At 39.7% G+C, this 13,834-nt stretch overlaps 1 protein-coding gene across 9 annotated transcripts in view; it reads right to left on the bottom strand.

The window, feature by feature from the left end:
* LOC129696203 (KH domain-containing, RNA-binding, signal transduction-associated protein 3-like) overlaps positions 1-12,661 on the bottom strand; it is a 177,098-nt gene extending 164,437 nt beyond the window's left edge. Inside the window, exons 1-3 of one of the 9 annotated variants that reach the window (XM_055633854.1) lie at positions 12,530-12,661; positions 12,176-12,267; positions 12,044-12,109 (exon numbers count right to left, since the gene is read on the bottom strand). In XM_055633854.1, coding sequence (XP_055489829.1) covers positions 12,044-12,109; positions 12,176-12,266 — 157 coding nt within the window. In that variant the 5' untranslated portion in view covers position 12,267; positions 12,530-12,661. Of the gene's footprint in view, positions 1-12,043; positions 12,110-12,175; positions 12,268-12,365 lie in introns of all 9 variants that reach the window. The other 8 variants (XM_055633858.1, XM_055633853.1, XM_055633855.1 and 5 more) reach the window with 8 other exon arrangements.
* Positions 12,662-13,834: the final 1,173 nt, after the last annotated feature.

Below are 13,834 nucleotides of genomic sequence, written 5' to 3'. Positions count from 1 at the left end.
AGACCGCTCAGTCACCCTGCAGCCCCGGGTGGTGATGGGCCGGAACTTGCCCTCAATCCGCCAGCACACTGCTCTTTCGCAAGTCAGCGAGCAGCGGTGATTTTGGCAGTTCACTCATGGTTACCCTTACTGCCACAATTTTTTACAGCGCAAAATGTGACCATTTTGGCGGTTTTTTAACACGCAAGTGTTGCGTGCGTCACTTGTGTATGCCAGAAGCTGCCTTATACGAGCTATCTCTCGTTTGTCATATCATGCTATGTTTGCATATTCTGTTGTGCTGCAGCAAGTAAGAATTTTATTGTTCTATCTGGGACATATGACAATAAAACACTCTTGACATTCCAACCTTTGCCACATGCCCTGGTCTCTCTCCATACATCTGGATGACAGTGCAGAGGAATGCGAGTCAGATTTTGAACCATTAGATACAAGGACTACTTTGCTATCATGGTTGCTGTTGTTTTAAAGTTATGGTTATGCTATAAATATTTGATCCGAGTACTGGGATTGTTGGAGAAAATTGCATCTTTTCTCAGCTATTTCAAATAGCTAAAATAGAAATTAATCCCAAATTAAAAGGCAGCGGTTTAATATAAATACAAACAAACTTGCAACAATCAATAACACACAAGAACACTGCTTCCTGTAAGGACTCCATCCCCTACTCCCAATTCCTCCGTCTACGCCGTATCTGCTCCACGGATGAGGCGTTCCACACCAGGACATCTGAAATGTCCTCACTATTCAGGGAACGGGGGTTCCCCTCCTCCACCATAAATGAGGCTCGCACCAGGGTCTCTTCCATACCCCGCAACACTGCTCTCTCTCCCCATCCCCGCACTCGCAACAAGGGCCGAGTCCCCCTAGTCCTCACCTTTCACCCCACCAGCCATCACATACAAAAAATAATCCTCCGTCAGTTTCGCCACCTCCAACGTGACCCCACTACTGGCCACATCTTCCCATCTCCCCCCATATCTGCCTTCCGCAAAGACCGCTCCCTCCATAACTCCCTTGTCAATTCTTCCCTTCCCTCTCGGTCCACCCCCTCCCCGGGCACTTTCCCTTGCGGCCGCAGCAGATGCAACACTTGTCCCTTTACCTCCCCCCTCAACTCCTTTCAGGGACCCAAGCAATCGTTCCAGGTGCGACAGAGGTTTACCTGCATCTCTTCCAACCTCATCTATTGCGTCCGCTGCTCTAGATGTCAGCAGATCTATATCGGTGAGACCAAGCGGAGGTTGGGCGATCGTTTCGCCGAACACCTCCGCTCGGTCCGCAATAACCAAGCTGACCTCCCGGTGGCTCAGCACTTCAACTCCCCCTCCCACTCCATCTCCGACCTCTCTGTCCTGGGTCTCCTCCATGGCCACAGCGAGCAGCACCGGAAATTGGAGGAACAGCACCTCATATTCCGTTTGGGGAGTCTGCATCCCGGGGGCATGAACATCGACTTCTCCCAATTCTGTTAGTCCTTGCTGTCTCCTCCCCTTCCTCAGCTCCCCTGCTGTCTCCTCCCACCCTCCAGCCTTCCGGCTACTCCTCCTTTTCCCTTTCTTGTCCCCACCCACCCCCACCCCTGGTCAGTCTGAAGAAGGGTTTCGGCCCGAAACGTTGCCTATTTCCTTCGCTCCATAGATGCTGCTGCACCCGCTGAGTTTCTCCAGCTTTTCTGTGTAACCTTCGATTCTCCAGCATCTGCAGTTCCCTCTTTAACACAGAACACTACACTTGTCGCTTTACGTCCCCCCTTGACTCCATTCAAGGATCCAACCAGTCTTTCCAGGTGCAGCAGAGGTTCACCTGCACCTCCTCCAACCTCATCTATTGCATCCGCTGCTCTGGATGTCAGTTACTCTACATCGGTGAGACCAAGCGTAGGCTTCGCCAAACACCTCCTCCAGTTCGCAATAACCAACCTGATCTCCCGGTGGCTCAGCACTTCAACTCCCCCTCCCATTCCAAATCCAACCTTTGTCCTGGGCCTCCTCAATGGCCAGAGTGAGGCCCACTGTAAATTGGAGCAGCACATATTTCACTTGGGCAGTTTGCACCCCAGCAGTATGAACATTGACTTCTCTAATTTCAGGTAGTCCTTACTTTCTCAGCTCTCCCTCAGCCCACTGGCTCCACCTCTTCCTTTCTTCCTCCCGCCTCCCCCCCCACCCATACATCAGTCTGAAGAAGGGTTTCGAGCCGAAACGTTACGTATTTCCTTCGTTCCATAGATGCTGCCTCACCCGCTGAGTTTCTGCAGCATTTTTGTCTACCTTCGATTTTCCAGCATCTGCAGTTTCTTCTTAACCATAATCAAAAAGTCAAGATACTGCTTTAGTTCCACAAAATCTCACAGGGCTGCCAATCTGATGTGAGAATCCAAAGTTATTTTGGAAACTACAATGAGTGTGAAAATGTATTGTACTTTCATTTAACAAACATAGCAGTGTGTGTGTGTGTGTGTGTGTGTGTGTGTGTGTGTGTGTGTGTGTGTGTGTGTGTGTGTGTGTGTGTGTGTGTGTGTGTCAAAGAAAACTGTAGATGCAATCCAAACCAAAAATAAAAATGCTTCAAACACGTAATAAGTCAGGAAACACCCATGTAAAGAGAAACAATTAATATTTTGAGACTTTGCCCAGCTTTGATGAGTGGTCAGAGGTCCACAACGTTAATGGTATCTCTACTCATACACGTTTCCCAAGCTGCTGAATCTTTGCAGCATTTTGTGCCTGCATGCAAGGCAATGTACTTACCTTGTTAAATTATCTTCTGAAAACATCCATGAAGTGATTTTTTGTATCGCCAAGAGAGATATAATCAGAAGATAAAGTATACACCCTCAGTATAAAGCAATAAAAACTGCAAATAGTCAGAATAAAGTAAAACACTATCTCACCCCTTTGAGCAAAGCCTCCAGAATAGTCATGCAGAAAAATAGCAATTAAACACAGCCAGTCCATGCAGAACTAAAAAAAGATTATGAACAAGAGGCATGGTCTGGTATAAAATTAAGATCTAGACCTTTTCGTAACCAGATACCCAGCAAACATTTGCATGCCAAATCCAACCCATACTTGAATGATTTATGAGCATATACATCCCATCTTAATACAGTATACTTAAGATAGCATTCACTATCGACATCAGGCTATGGTTGAGTAGTCCAATTCTAACATTGATTATCACATGATCAATGCAACAGATATTTTATTTTTCTTTAAAGTGTACTTTATCACAAGTACCCATCAACTTTGGGATGGCTAATTTATGTGCTCAAGAATTTAAATCCCATTCTCTCTTTTTAGAAAAATATTTGAATCTATAACCATTTTAAAGCACAAATACAAAATATACATTTAAACTCTGGAGTTTAGAAAGATGAGGGGATCTTATTGAAGCATACTAGATTGTTAAGGGTTTGGACACGTTGGAGTCAGGAAACATGTTCCCAATGTTGGGGGAATCCAGAACCAGGAGCCACAGTTTAAGAATAGGGGGTAAGCCATTTAGAATGGAGACGAGGAAATACTTTTTCTCACAGAGAGTGGTGAGTCTGTGGAATTCTCTGCTTCAGGGTGGAGGCAGGTTCCCTGGATGCTTTCAAGAGAGAGCTGGATAGGGCCTTACAGATAGCGGAGTCAGGGGATATGGGGAAAAAGGCAGGAACGAGGGTACCGATTGGGGATGACCAGCCATGATCACATTGAATGGCGGTGCTGGCTCGAAGGGCTGAATGCCCTCCTGCACATATTGTCTATAAACCAGATGCAATTCTAAACTACACCAAAGTAGAAAAGCAAAGATAAGCTCAATTTCTTTCTTCCAAATAATATAGTATTTACAAAACTAAAAAAGCAGCGCAATGTTAACTGAAATTGAATGAACATTTGCAAAAAGTGAAGAGAAAAAGCAATCAACATTCTGATATGCCTATTGAAACTAAAATACAATGTTATGCTTAAATGAACTTACTGCAAAAAAAAACCACAAGGCAATTTCAAGGACCTCATCCTAATGAATTTCACAGCTGCAACATCTCTCCTCATTGGCCCTAAAAGCCAAACTTCAAAAATAAACACCAAACAATTCCAGCTTTCAATTTCAGTGAAAGTATATTGTTAACCCATTACTGCATCGTTGCTTTCCCTGTAGCAAATGATATTCATCATTTTCTAAACAGCAATCTAGTTCTAAAGTCAGCTTTCAAAACCCCAAACGTGTCAATTTTTAAATAATCAATTAAAACGTGCACTTCTTCACCAATAAATCTAATTTACAGTACCTAGTCTAATCAGTTTTTTTTCCTTAATCTTGTAGTCTGATTCTAATAATGACACTTTAACATAATGGAAATAGTTACAATATATAATTTTTTGGGGACGTGGGTTAATTTTTCTGTAGCATTATTAAATTAATTGGATTGCACACCACATTTGGCACGCAGTTGGCTGCAACATGCATTTATCTGCACAGCAGGAAGTGAATCATCTTAAATTTGACGCATAAAAGTAATCAAATAGATTTTTACAATACGATCAAAAATTGCACTCAACTAAAATGACAGAACAATCAGCAGGAATGGAAACATTTCTACAGAAATGTAAGCTTGCGGGTTTAGATCAGAAAGAGAGAGAATCACTAGGTGCTGAAATTACGATAAAAGACATCGAAGAGTCAATTAAATCTTTAAAAAACAGAAAGGCTACAGGTCCTGATGGTCTAAGTTCTGAATTCTATTACAAAAATTATGATCTGGTTTCTCCACGCCTACAGACACTGTACAAATACGCTTACACTCATCAGAAACTCCCAGAAACTCTAAATGAATCTACAATCATACTCATACCAAAAACAGATAAGGATCTTGAAGACCCATGTTCATATAGAGCAATAGCCCTTTTAAATACTGATCAGAAAATATTAACTAAAATTCTATCTCATAGATTGAGCTTAGTGATTAATAAATTAATACACCCCGACCAAACAGGTTTTATTCCAAAACGTTATTCATTTTATAATCTGAGACGACTATTCAATATTATATACTCCAATAGAATTCCTAGTGCAGATTAGCAATTATTTTGTTAGATGCTGAAAAAGCATTTGACCAGGTAGAATGGCTATATTTATTTTCGGTGATGGAAAAATTTCAATTGGGAGAGAAGTACTGTACATGGGTTAAATTGTTATACTCTAATCCAACAGCTAGAATATTAACAAACCAAATGTTATCAACTAAATTTAATCTCTCTAGAGGTTGTAGACAAGGATGTTCACTATCCCCACTATTATTTGCTCATGCAATCGAACCCTTAGGAGAAAGTGTTAGAACCCATACAGGAATGTACAGATATAACACTAGAGACACAAGGAATAAAATGTCCTTATATGCAGATGATGTACTAATATATATTACAAAGTTAGAAACTAGTATTCCAAATCTATTAAATTTAATAACTCAATTTGGTCAGTTTTCAGGATATAGAATAAATTGGAATAAAAGTGAAATCATGCCAATAACAAAACTCAATTTACATACATTACAACAATCCCCTTTTAAAATAGTTAAAGATAAATTTAAATACTTAGGAATCTATGTAACTAAGACATATACCTCTTTATTTAAACTAAATTTTCCACCCTCACTGAATAAACTACACAAGAATATTCAATGCTGGAAAACACTTCCCATTTCAATGCTTGGTAGAATGAATGCTATAAAAATGATCTTCTTACCGCAACTACTGTACCCATTTCAATTAATCCCGATATACATCCCAAAAACTTTTTTCAAAAAAGTCGACTCCATTGTTACAAGTTTTATCTGGGATTATAAGAATCATAGAATAAGTAAAAAACATTTATGCAAGTCAAAGATAAATGGAGGTTTGGCTTTGCCAAATTTCTTGTTTTATTTCTGGGCAGTCCATATTAAAAACACGAATTTCTGGCTGGAAGAAATGGATCAACAACCAGATTGGTTAAGGATGGAAAAGGAAGATGGTTTACCTTTTGAAATTGGTCCAATCATATTTGCCACCACAAAAAAACCTATAAGGAAAACCCCATAATACATAGTGGAATACGAATTTGGAAACAATTAAAAAAAGTTTTAAAAGTGAATAATATACCACTATGCCTTCCCATTGTAAATTATCCTTTATTCAAGCCATCCTTTTTGGATAAGGTTCACACAATGGAAAAATTATGGAATTAAAAAGATTGGACATCTTTATGGGAAAGGCACTTTTCTTTCATTTCAGGAGTTACAACAGAATCATGGACTGCACTCAAATAATTTCTTCAGATATCTACAAACGAGAGATTATGTTAAATCTAACACACAAGTCTACAGGACTAGGGAACCAGAAATCCTTGATGAATGTTTGAACAAGCATCCTAACACTGAAAAATTAATAGCTTATATTTATAACACCCTCCTAAACAACGAGGTACCACCGACGGAACCATAGACACACATGGGAAAATGAATTAGGTCATTCTATAACGAAAGATTTGTGGGACGAAAGTTTACAACATATACATCAATGTTCGTTAAATGCCAGACATGCTTTAAAACAGTTTAAAGTCTTACATAGATTGTACTACTCTAAAATAAAACTAAATAGAATCTTCCCACAAATCTCTCCTATTTGTGATAATGTCTACATCTAGATGCTAATTTAACACGTATGTTTGCAAATTGTATAAAAATTAAACATTTCTGGACTGATATTTTTGAAATAATTTCAGGTTATTAATACAAAACTGGATCCAAACTCAAAATTAATAATACTTGGAATATCAGAGCAAAGTTTAACACTCACAACAAGCCAAAGAAATTTCCTCGACTACAGTATAATAACCGGGAAAAAATTAATATTAAAATTTTGGAAAGGCCCAACAATTAAAATGTGGATTGTGGAAATGTCAGAGACCCTATATCTAGAAAGAATTAGACTTGTCTTAATGGACAAACAAGAACTGTTTGATAAAATATGGGCTCCATTCATTAATTATCTGACGGGATAGATTGGCCCAGCACGAAAACCCAACTGAAACTTGAACTCAGCATTAGATGAAAAGTCATACTTTATAATCTACAAACCCATCTCCAATGATGTATTATAAGTAATCCATTCCACCTTTTTTGTTTTTTTTTGATATTTGTAACTGTATTCTCTCTTTTTCTATATTAAAAAACCCCACTAGAAGTAGAAGTCATCGACAATTGAAAATGTTAATAATGTATGACTGATGTATATGAAACGTTTTTTTACTATAATATGAACCATACTTTATAATATGTCTACTTCTAATAAAAATATTATTTAAAAAAAAGTAATCAAATGGCCTTTAAAACCAATTTAACACAAAAAATGGCGAGCAAAAATATTACAATCCTATTTTACAATGAGGTCCTCAAAGAAAATATGCATTAACACAAACTAAAAGGTCCAATTGACAAGGACAATGTCATGCTCCGAATTCAAAAACCAATTACAGGTGCACAACCTTTTATCCGAAAGCCTTGGGACCAGACACTTGTCAGATTTCGGACATTTTCGGATTTCCGAATGGAAGATTTTTAGCGTAGATTAGGTAGGTAGTGCAGGCGGCTTGAAAAGTCTGGAGCGGCTGCCTCCTCCCCGGAGACTGGGGGGAATCATTGCATAAATGTTAGTCAGTTAGTTTGGAGGGATTTTATGTGGTGGTGGTGGTGGGGGTGAAGGGGGAAACTTTAATTCTTAGTCCCCTACCTGGTCGGCGACTCCCAACATCGCGGAGCTGGGGGCTCTGTCCAGACGCGGGCGGCGCCGGTTGGAGCTCCGACCCCGGCAACGCTACCCCTGGCTGCGAGGCGCTCCAAATTCAGCGCCCGCAGCCCCAGCTCCGCGAATGTTGGGAGTCGGCGGCCACAGCGCTCCGGAGCTTACCGCACAGCGACCTGGCAAGGCATTGCCCGCTCCCCGCTGGTATCCCAGCGCTGCGACGCCGCCGACTTCCAACATTCGTGGAGCTGGGGCTGCGGGCGTCCGGCCGCGGGCGACGGTGGATTTGGAGCGCCTCGCAGCCAGGGGTAGAGTTGCCGGGGTCGGAGCTACAACTGGCGCCGCCCGCAGCCGGATGTCCGCAACCCCAGCTGGGAGTCGGCGGCCACAGCTCTGCGGAGCTTACTGCACGGTGACCCGGTAAGGCATTGACCACTCCCCGCCTCTACGACCAGGTAGGGGACAAATAATTAAAGTTTACCCATTCACCCCTCCCTCTTCACATAAAAGCCCTCCAAACTAACTAACATTTAAGCAATGATTTACAGATGTCTCCGGGGAGGAGGCAGCCGCTACAGTAGTACAGACCTGGGTTGACCGTGGGTCGTTTCGGGTCAAGTTTGGCGCCAAACGCGAGCCTTGGTGTGCAGACGACATCCTGGAAAAAATGGCTGGTTTTCGGAGTTTTTAGGTTTCCGGAACACCGGATAAAAGGTTGTGCACCTGTACTTCCATAATTAGTTGCAAAGTTGTAGCATTCCAGCTGTTTATATTCTTTACAACGAAGTTGTTATGACTGTCAGAACCATTAAGTATACCTTTTTCATTGGGTATTGTGACAAATGACAACATTAGTTTGCATACTTTCACAACTATATGGAATATTCCAATACCTCAATGCTGGAATAGGAAACCAGAAATATGTTGCTCACGTCAGTTCAATATGAAATATTAGGCAACTGGTAATGATCCAAAGCCATTATGAAATTTGGCAAGAATTATAATTTCTTTGTGAAGGGTTAGTTGTATTCCCATTCCATAATGCCCTAAACAAGGGAATAAATATCCCGTTTCAGAGATAATGGTATGCTATTTAATTGGGAATCAAGCTCATGAAAAGAATGTTTGCTGCAATGTCCGTGTTTCACTACAAATCTCCATAAACAGAATAATTTATCAAGGTTGAAAGAGCTCTTTGCAACATGCCACTGGATTTTTAAATTAACACTTTTTCTATTAGTAGTCCTTTTGCCAGGTTACATGTCATGCTGAAATTAATTTAGCGGTATTTCTTGTATGAAATGTGCCGATTCTAACGCCCAAATTTAAATTATCTGCTCTTTAAAACATGCACAAGTATTAAATCTGAACAGATCTGGTGAAAAGGAAAACCAAAAAAGGTATGTATTTTAGGAAATAATTTCAAGATAACATGTCTGCCACATTAGCGTAGAAACGAGGTCCATATGATTGATAACTTATGAAAATTAGGAAGAATGGCTTTTAGATAGGTACATAAATATGTTGGTTATGGAGGGATATGGATCACATGCAGGTAGAAGAGATTAGTTTAATTTGGCATCATGTTTGGCACAGACTTCATGGACCAAAGGGTCTGTTCTGTGCTGCACTGTTCTGTGTTGGATGGTCACATTTCACCAAATTTGAGAACAGTAAAAAATTCCTCTACCTCGATTGTTAAACATTCAAACATTTCACAATACTTAAAGATAAAACTGTTTGGGTATTTAAAATAAACTCAACATCGTCATATTAAAAGCACACAATATTCCCTCATAACACTGAAGCCCGTGCTTCAACAATACAGGCTTTGAAAAAGCATTATAACCCACTCAATTGGAGGATTATTTTATATTTGCATAATCTGGGTTCAGCACAATCTACTTCAAATTGTCATCACTTATTCAGTGTTAAATCAATGCACCATATTCAAAGCAAAATTCACATTATAAATATAATGTAGACTGAGAAATCTAGTTGTCAAAATCCATCTGCACGATGACATTCAATATCATTCCAATTCTAAACAATTTTGTATCTCCATAATTACAGAATACAATTGACAGAAACACGCATCTTTGTGTAAATTTTGACTTAAGGACCACCTGCATAACAAGTCTACAAAACAAACTTTGTGGATCCACTGCAGCATAAAACATACAATTTTAACACATGCTTAGAAAATAAAATTTGTTGCTAGCGAACACATACATGTCCTGAAAGTACCAGTTATCAATTTCAAGTCAGCTCCATAAATAATAGATTGTTATTTTCATGCTGAAAAATAGTCAAGATAGTATCCAATTTCCTTTCCATAAAATTAGGATTAAGACAAGTACATTTGACATGGTTGAGTCAGCAGGTAGAGAAGTTAAAATATAATCACAACTATGAAAAGTTAATTTTATTACCTCTGCCAAGCCAAGCCTGCAAACAAAATGCGAGGCTGATGGTAGGTGCAGCTTCATCACCTAATTTCCCTACAATTTCCAACAATCTTATGTTTCCATTCAACTATTTACATTCACTGCAAAAAAAGTCAATTCAAGGCACAAGAGGCAAAAGAGTGGTATGCAGTCATCACTCAAAAAGCATCACCACTTCACACGAATAATGAACTTTCAAACCAACCACATCAAATTAAATATTAGTTCAAGCATAAAAGCTTCACAGAACATGTTAATGAACATGCTGTCAAACAGCAGTTTTAATCTTGATACATGCCCCAAATGTATTGAAAAAAGATACAGCGAATACCATAAGATTTAATAGAAAATTCCAGTCATTCCCCCCCCCCCAATCTCAAACTATTGTTTATTCTTTACGCACCATATACAAATGCATCGAAGAGTAAGTGTAATTTATATGTTGCTTGTCTGTTTTAGAGACAGATGAAAATTTAAAAGTTCAGAACTTTTAAATAATTCAGTTAATCAGTTAGTTCACTGGTGCTACTGCTTCTGAAAATTGCCTCACAATATAGACGGCATAAAGCTCAGCATGACAATGGGGAACAATGGACAAATAAATGTACTTTAACCAAAAAGATTGAGAAATGCCAACTTTCTTTCCTCAAAAAACCCAAACTGTAACCCAAAACAAACCTTACCTGTAAATTTAAAATAGACACTTTGCATGCTATCATGCAAGAATTTAAATTAGTTCTTCAACATCACCAAGCTAGATATATTGTATATTTTTAATAAGTACTCCTGAAGCTAATAGAACAGTCTGCTCTGAAGAACCTAAACAGTGCTTGCTTTATATGCATCCATAAGGAACTTTCCATCACTAGACTTCACATATCCATTCAAGTTTTACGAAACAGTTAGCAAAACATGAAGAATTTGGTGACATATACAAATTAAAAATGATCACCCTCCATAGGGGTACTGCACAAGAAAGAAGTGTTTAACCAAGGCCACCAAATAATTAAAAGTCTAATTTCATTATTATCTGCCTTACAAATATTTTCATTATTTCCATCAATCAATTGATAATTAAATGTGCTTCAGGTTAACATCCAACACATGCCATTTGCTTTACCCATCTTTCAGGATGTCTTAATCAGAAGTACCAAAGAATGAATCAATTTATTCTTAAACTCGCTTTCCTGACCAGTGGCTGAAGCAATACTCCAAAGGATTTTTTTTTTAAATTAGGACAAAGAGATTACACATTTCTTCAGATTACATGCGAAATTTAACCAGGGATGCATGATGCTTTAGACATGGGCAGAACTCCTCACAATAAAAGCAGTCATTTTCCTTAAACCGAATTTAAATAGGTGCGTATGCTGAAACTTTAGGACAAATGATAGAAACGTCGTATACTGGATGTAAACGAGCAGCACAATCGAGTAGAGCTGCAGAATGATTCAATAGCTCATTTAATCCTCCAACATGTCCAAAAACATAACAGTGATGTCAAAGAAGTTCCCAGTACAAGCACCCTCCGCAGCATTTGAAACCTACATTCAACGAATCTCAAATCATGCGAGCTGCTGGAATAAAACGGTCTCCAAAGAAATAAATACCCGAGCATTTCAGGTACTCTTAATCCATGGGCAGAAAATGAGGAATGACCAAAAGTCAATGGGAACAATCGAACGGATAGCAAATGCAAACAAGGAAAAATGACTCGGGGTTTGCAGAAAATAATTAAAAACCCTCCTAGCTTGACAACTTTTTTTTTTACCCGAATGTGCAATTGAATTGACTACAAAAATCTTTTATAGAGAAAACAAGTACCTGGTTTTATGTCAAGCAATGTGTTTTTTTTGCATGATGAGACACCAGTGGAGAGTCGAGTTGCTGCTGAGAGAAGAATAATTCAATAATTACAAAGTTTTACCCGGGTCTATAAATACACGGAGCATCTACCTGCTGTCACCAGCCTGCTGGCGTGCACGAATGAAGGGTCCAGGCTATCCTTTTCGGCCATCAGCTCGGGTAAATACTTCTCTTCGTCCATCCTGCAGCAAAGGGCGACCCGGGTCAGTTGTGTGTTAAGTACAGCAACGAATAATTATGTAATTACTCCCCCTCCCCTGAAAGGAAAACCCTCACGCACGCACAATGATCAGCCGAAAGGTCCGACTCCAGCGTTGAAAAGACGTGGTATTTAATTTACAACAAATTGGAGAAAGCACAAGACAGAACAATTCTGAAGACGCGCCTGCGAGGTGACTGACGGCTGCCCCGTGCCCCTCTCGGGCTGTATTCTCTCACTCGCACCTTTGCTTTCTCTGCTTTGCCCCCTTCTCCTTTTTTTAACCCCCTTTTCTCCGCTTCGGGCGACAACGCAGATTATAAAGAGGAGAGGAAATCAAAAATAACCGTCCGCTGCCTCCCGCAGAGCCCGCCCCCCTGCCCCGCTCCCATTGGCCATTCCCACCTCCCGCTCACGATTACCTCTCCTTTCATTAGTCACCGAAGCTGTCAATCGATGGCGTCCCGGCCAATGGCCGCGCCGGCTTTGGTGGCGGCAGCCGACGGTGCCGCGGCACCTGTCAATCACCCATAAAGCCCCGCCCTCCCTGAACCCTGCCTTTCTCCGTGAGTGGGCGCCCAGCCCCTCAATCAAGGCTGCAGCACCGCTGGCTGAATGCACTGACACCATCTATCTCCGCGGGGGCGAAATAATTCTCAAACTGCAAAGGAATTGTGCTTCTTTTATTTTGAATATAGTTTCAAAATATTTATCACATCTTAGACCTTTGTATTTTCTTTGTTAAAGAAATTCCTACTGCATGTTTGCTTATCGTCGGAACGTACAGGAATCAATTGCAATGAATAGTATTATTCATTGAATAGTATTAATTGGCATTTTATTATTTTTGCCAAAAGAACACAGGGATGTGAGGTGATAATGAATCCGACCAAAAATGAACTCGAGCTGATAAAATATCATGATTTAGGAATGGATGGATATTATTTGCTGCAGGTTGACCGGGAGAAGTAATACAGCACTTGAAGAAAGTTTTTTACTGAGAAGAAGCAATACTGCCTCCCTGTGGTATGATTGTTCTCTACATATTTCATAATCAACTATTACATTTATTGATGTGTAAGTAATATTTTAACGATTATCGACAATGTCTCCTAATTTTACGTCAAGATTATCTGATCATTGTACAAGTATAATTATAATGGTATGAATCTAAAAAAGCTTTAAAGTATTCCTTTATTCGATTATTTTAATATTACGAAACACCAATTTCTAGAGATTTTCTCCCTTTCCTGAGAATGCTAAAAATGTTGCATCAGCCGCACCATTGCATGCTTATGTTGCCTTTCCTACAATACTATATAGATATTGAACTACAGGAGCATCAAACTAGGAAAATCAAACATAGCTTATTGCATAATTCAATGAGATAATGGCTGCTCTGCATCCAAAGGGTGCCTTTATCTCATGTCCCTTCAACAAACTATCAGTCGCAGATTTGATCTTCGTAATTGACCTAACTACTATTGGAGTTCACACGGAACTGTATGTAGCAGAACTTTATCATTTCATTTTTGTAAGACCTGGCGCCT

The sequence above is a fragment of the Leucoraja erinacea genome, chromosome 4, assembly GCF_028641065.1.
Source record: "Leucoraja erinacea ecotype New England chromosome 4, Leri_hhj_1, whole genome shotgun sequence".
In the NCBI taxonomy this organism is placed as follows: Eukaryota; Metazoa; Chordata; class Chondrichthyes; order Rajiformes; family Rajidae; genus Leucoraja; species Leucoraja erinaceus.
Note: the sequence above shows the minus strand (reverse complement) of the source record. Positions and strands in the feature narration are given on the sequence as shown.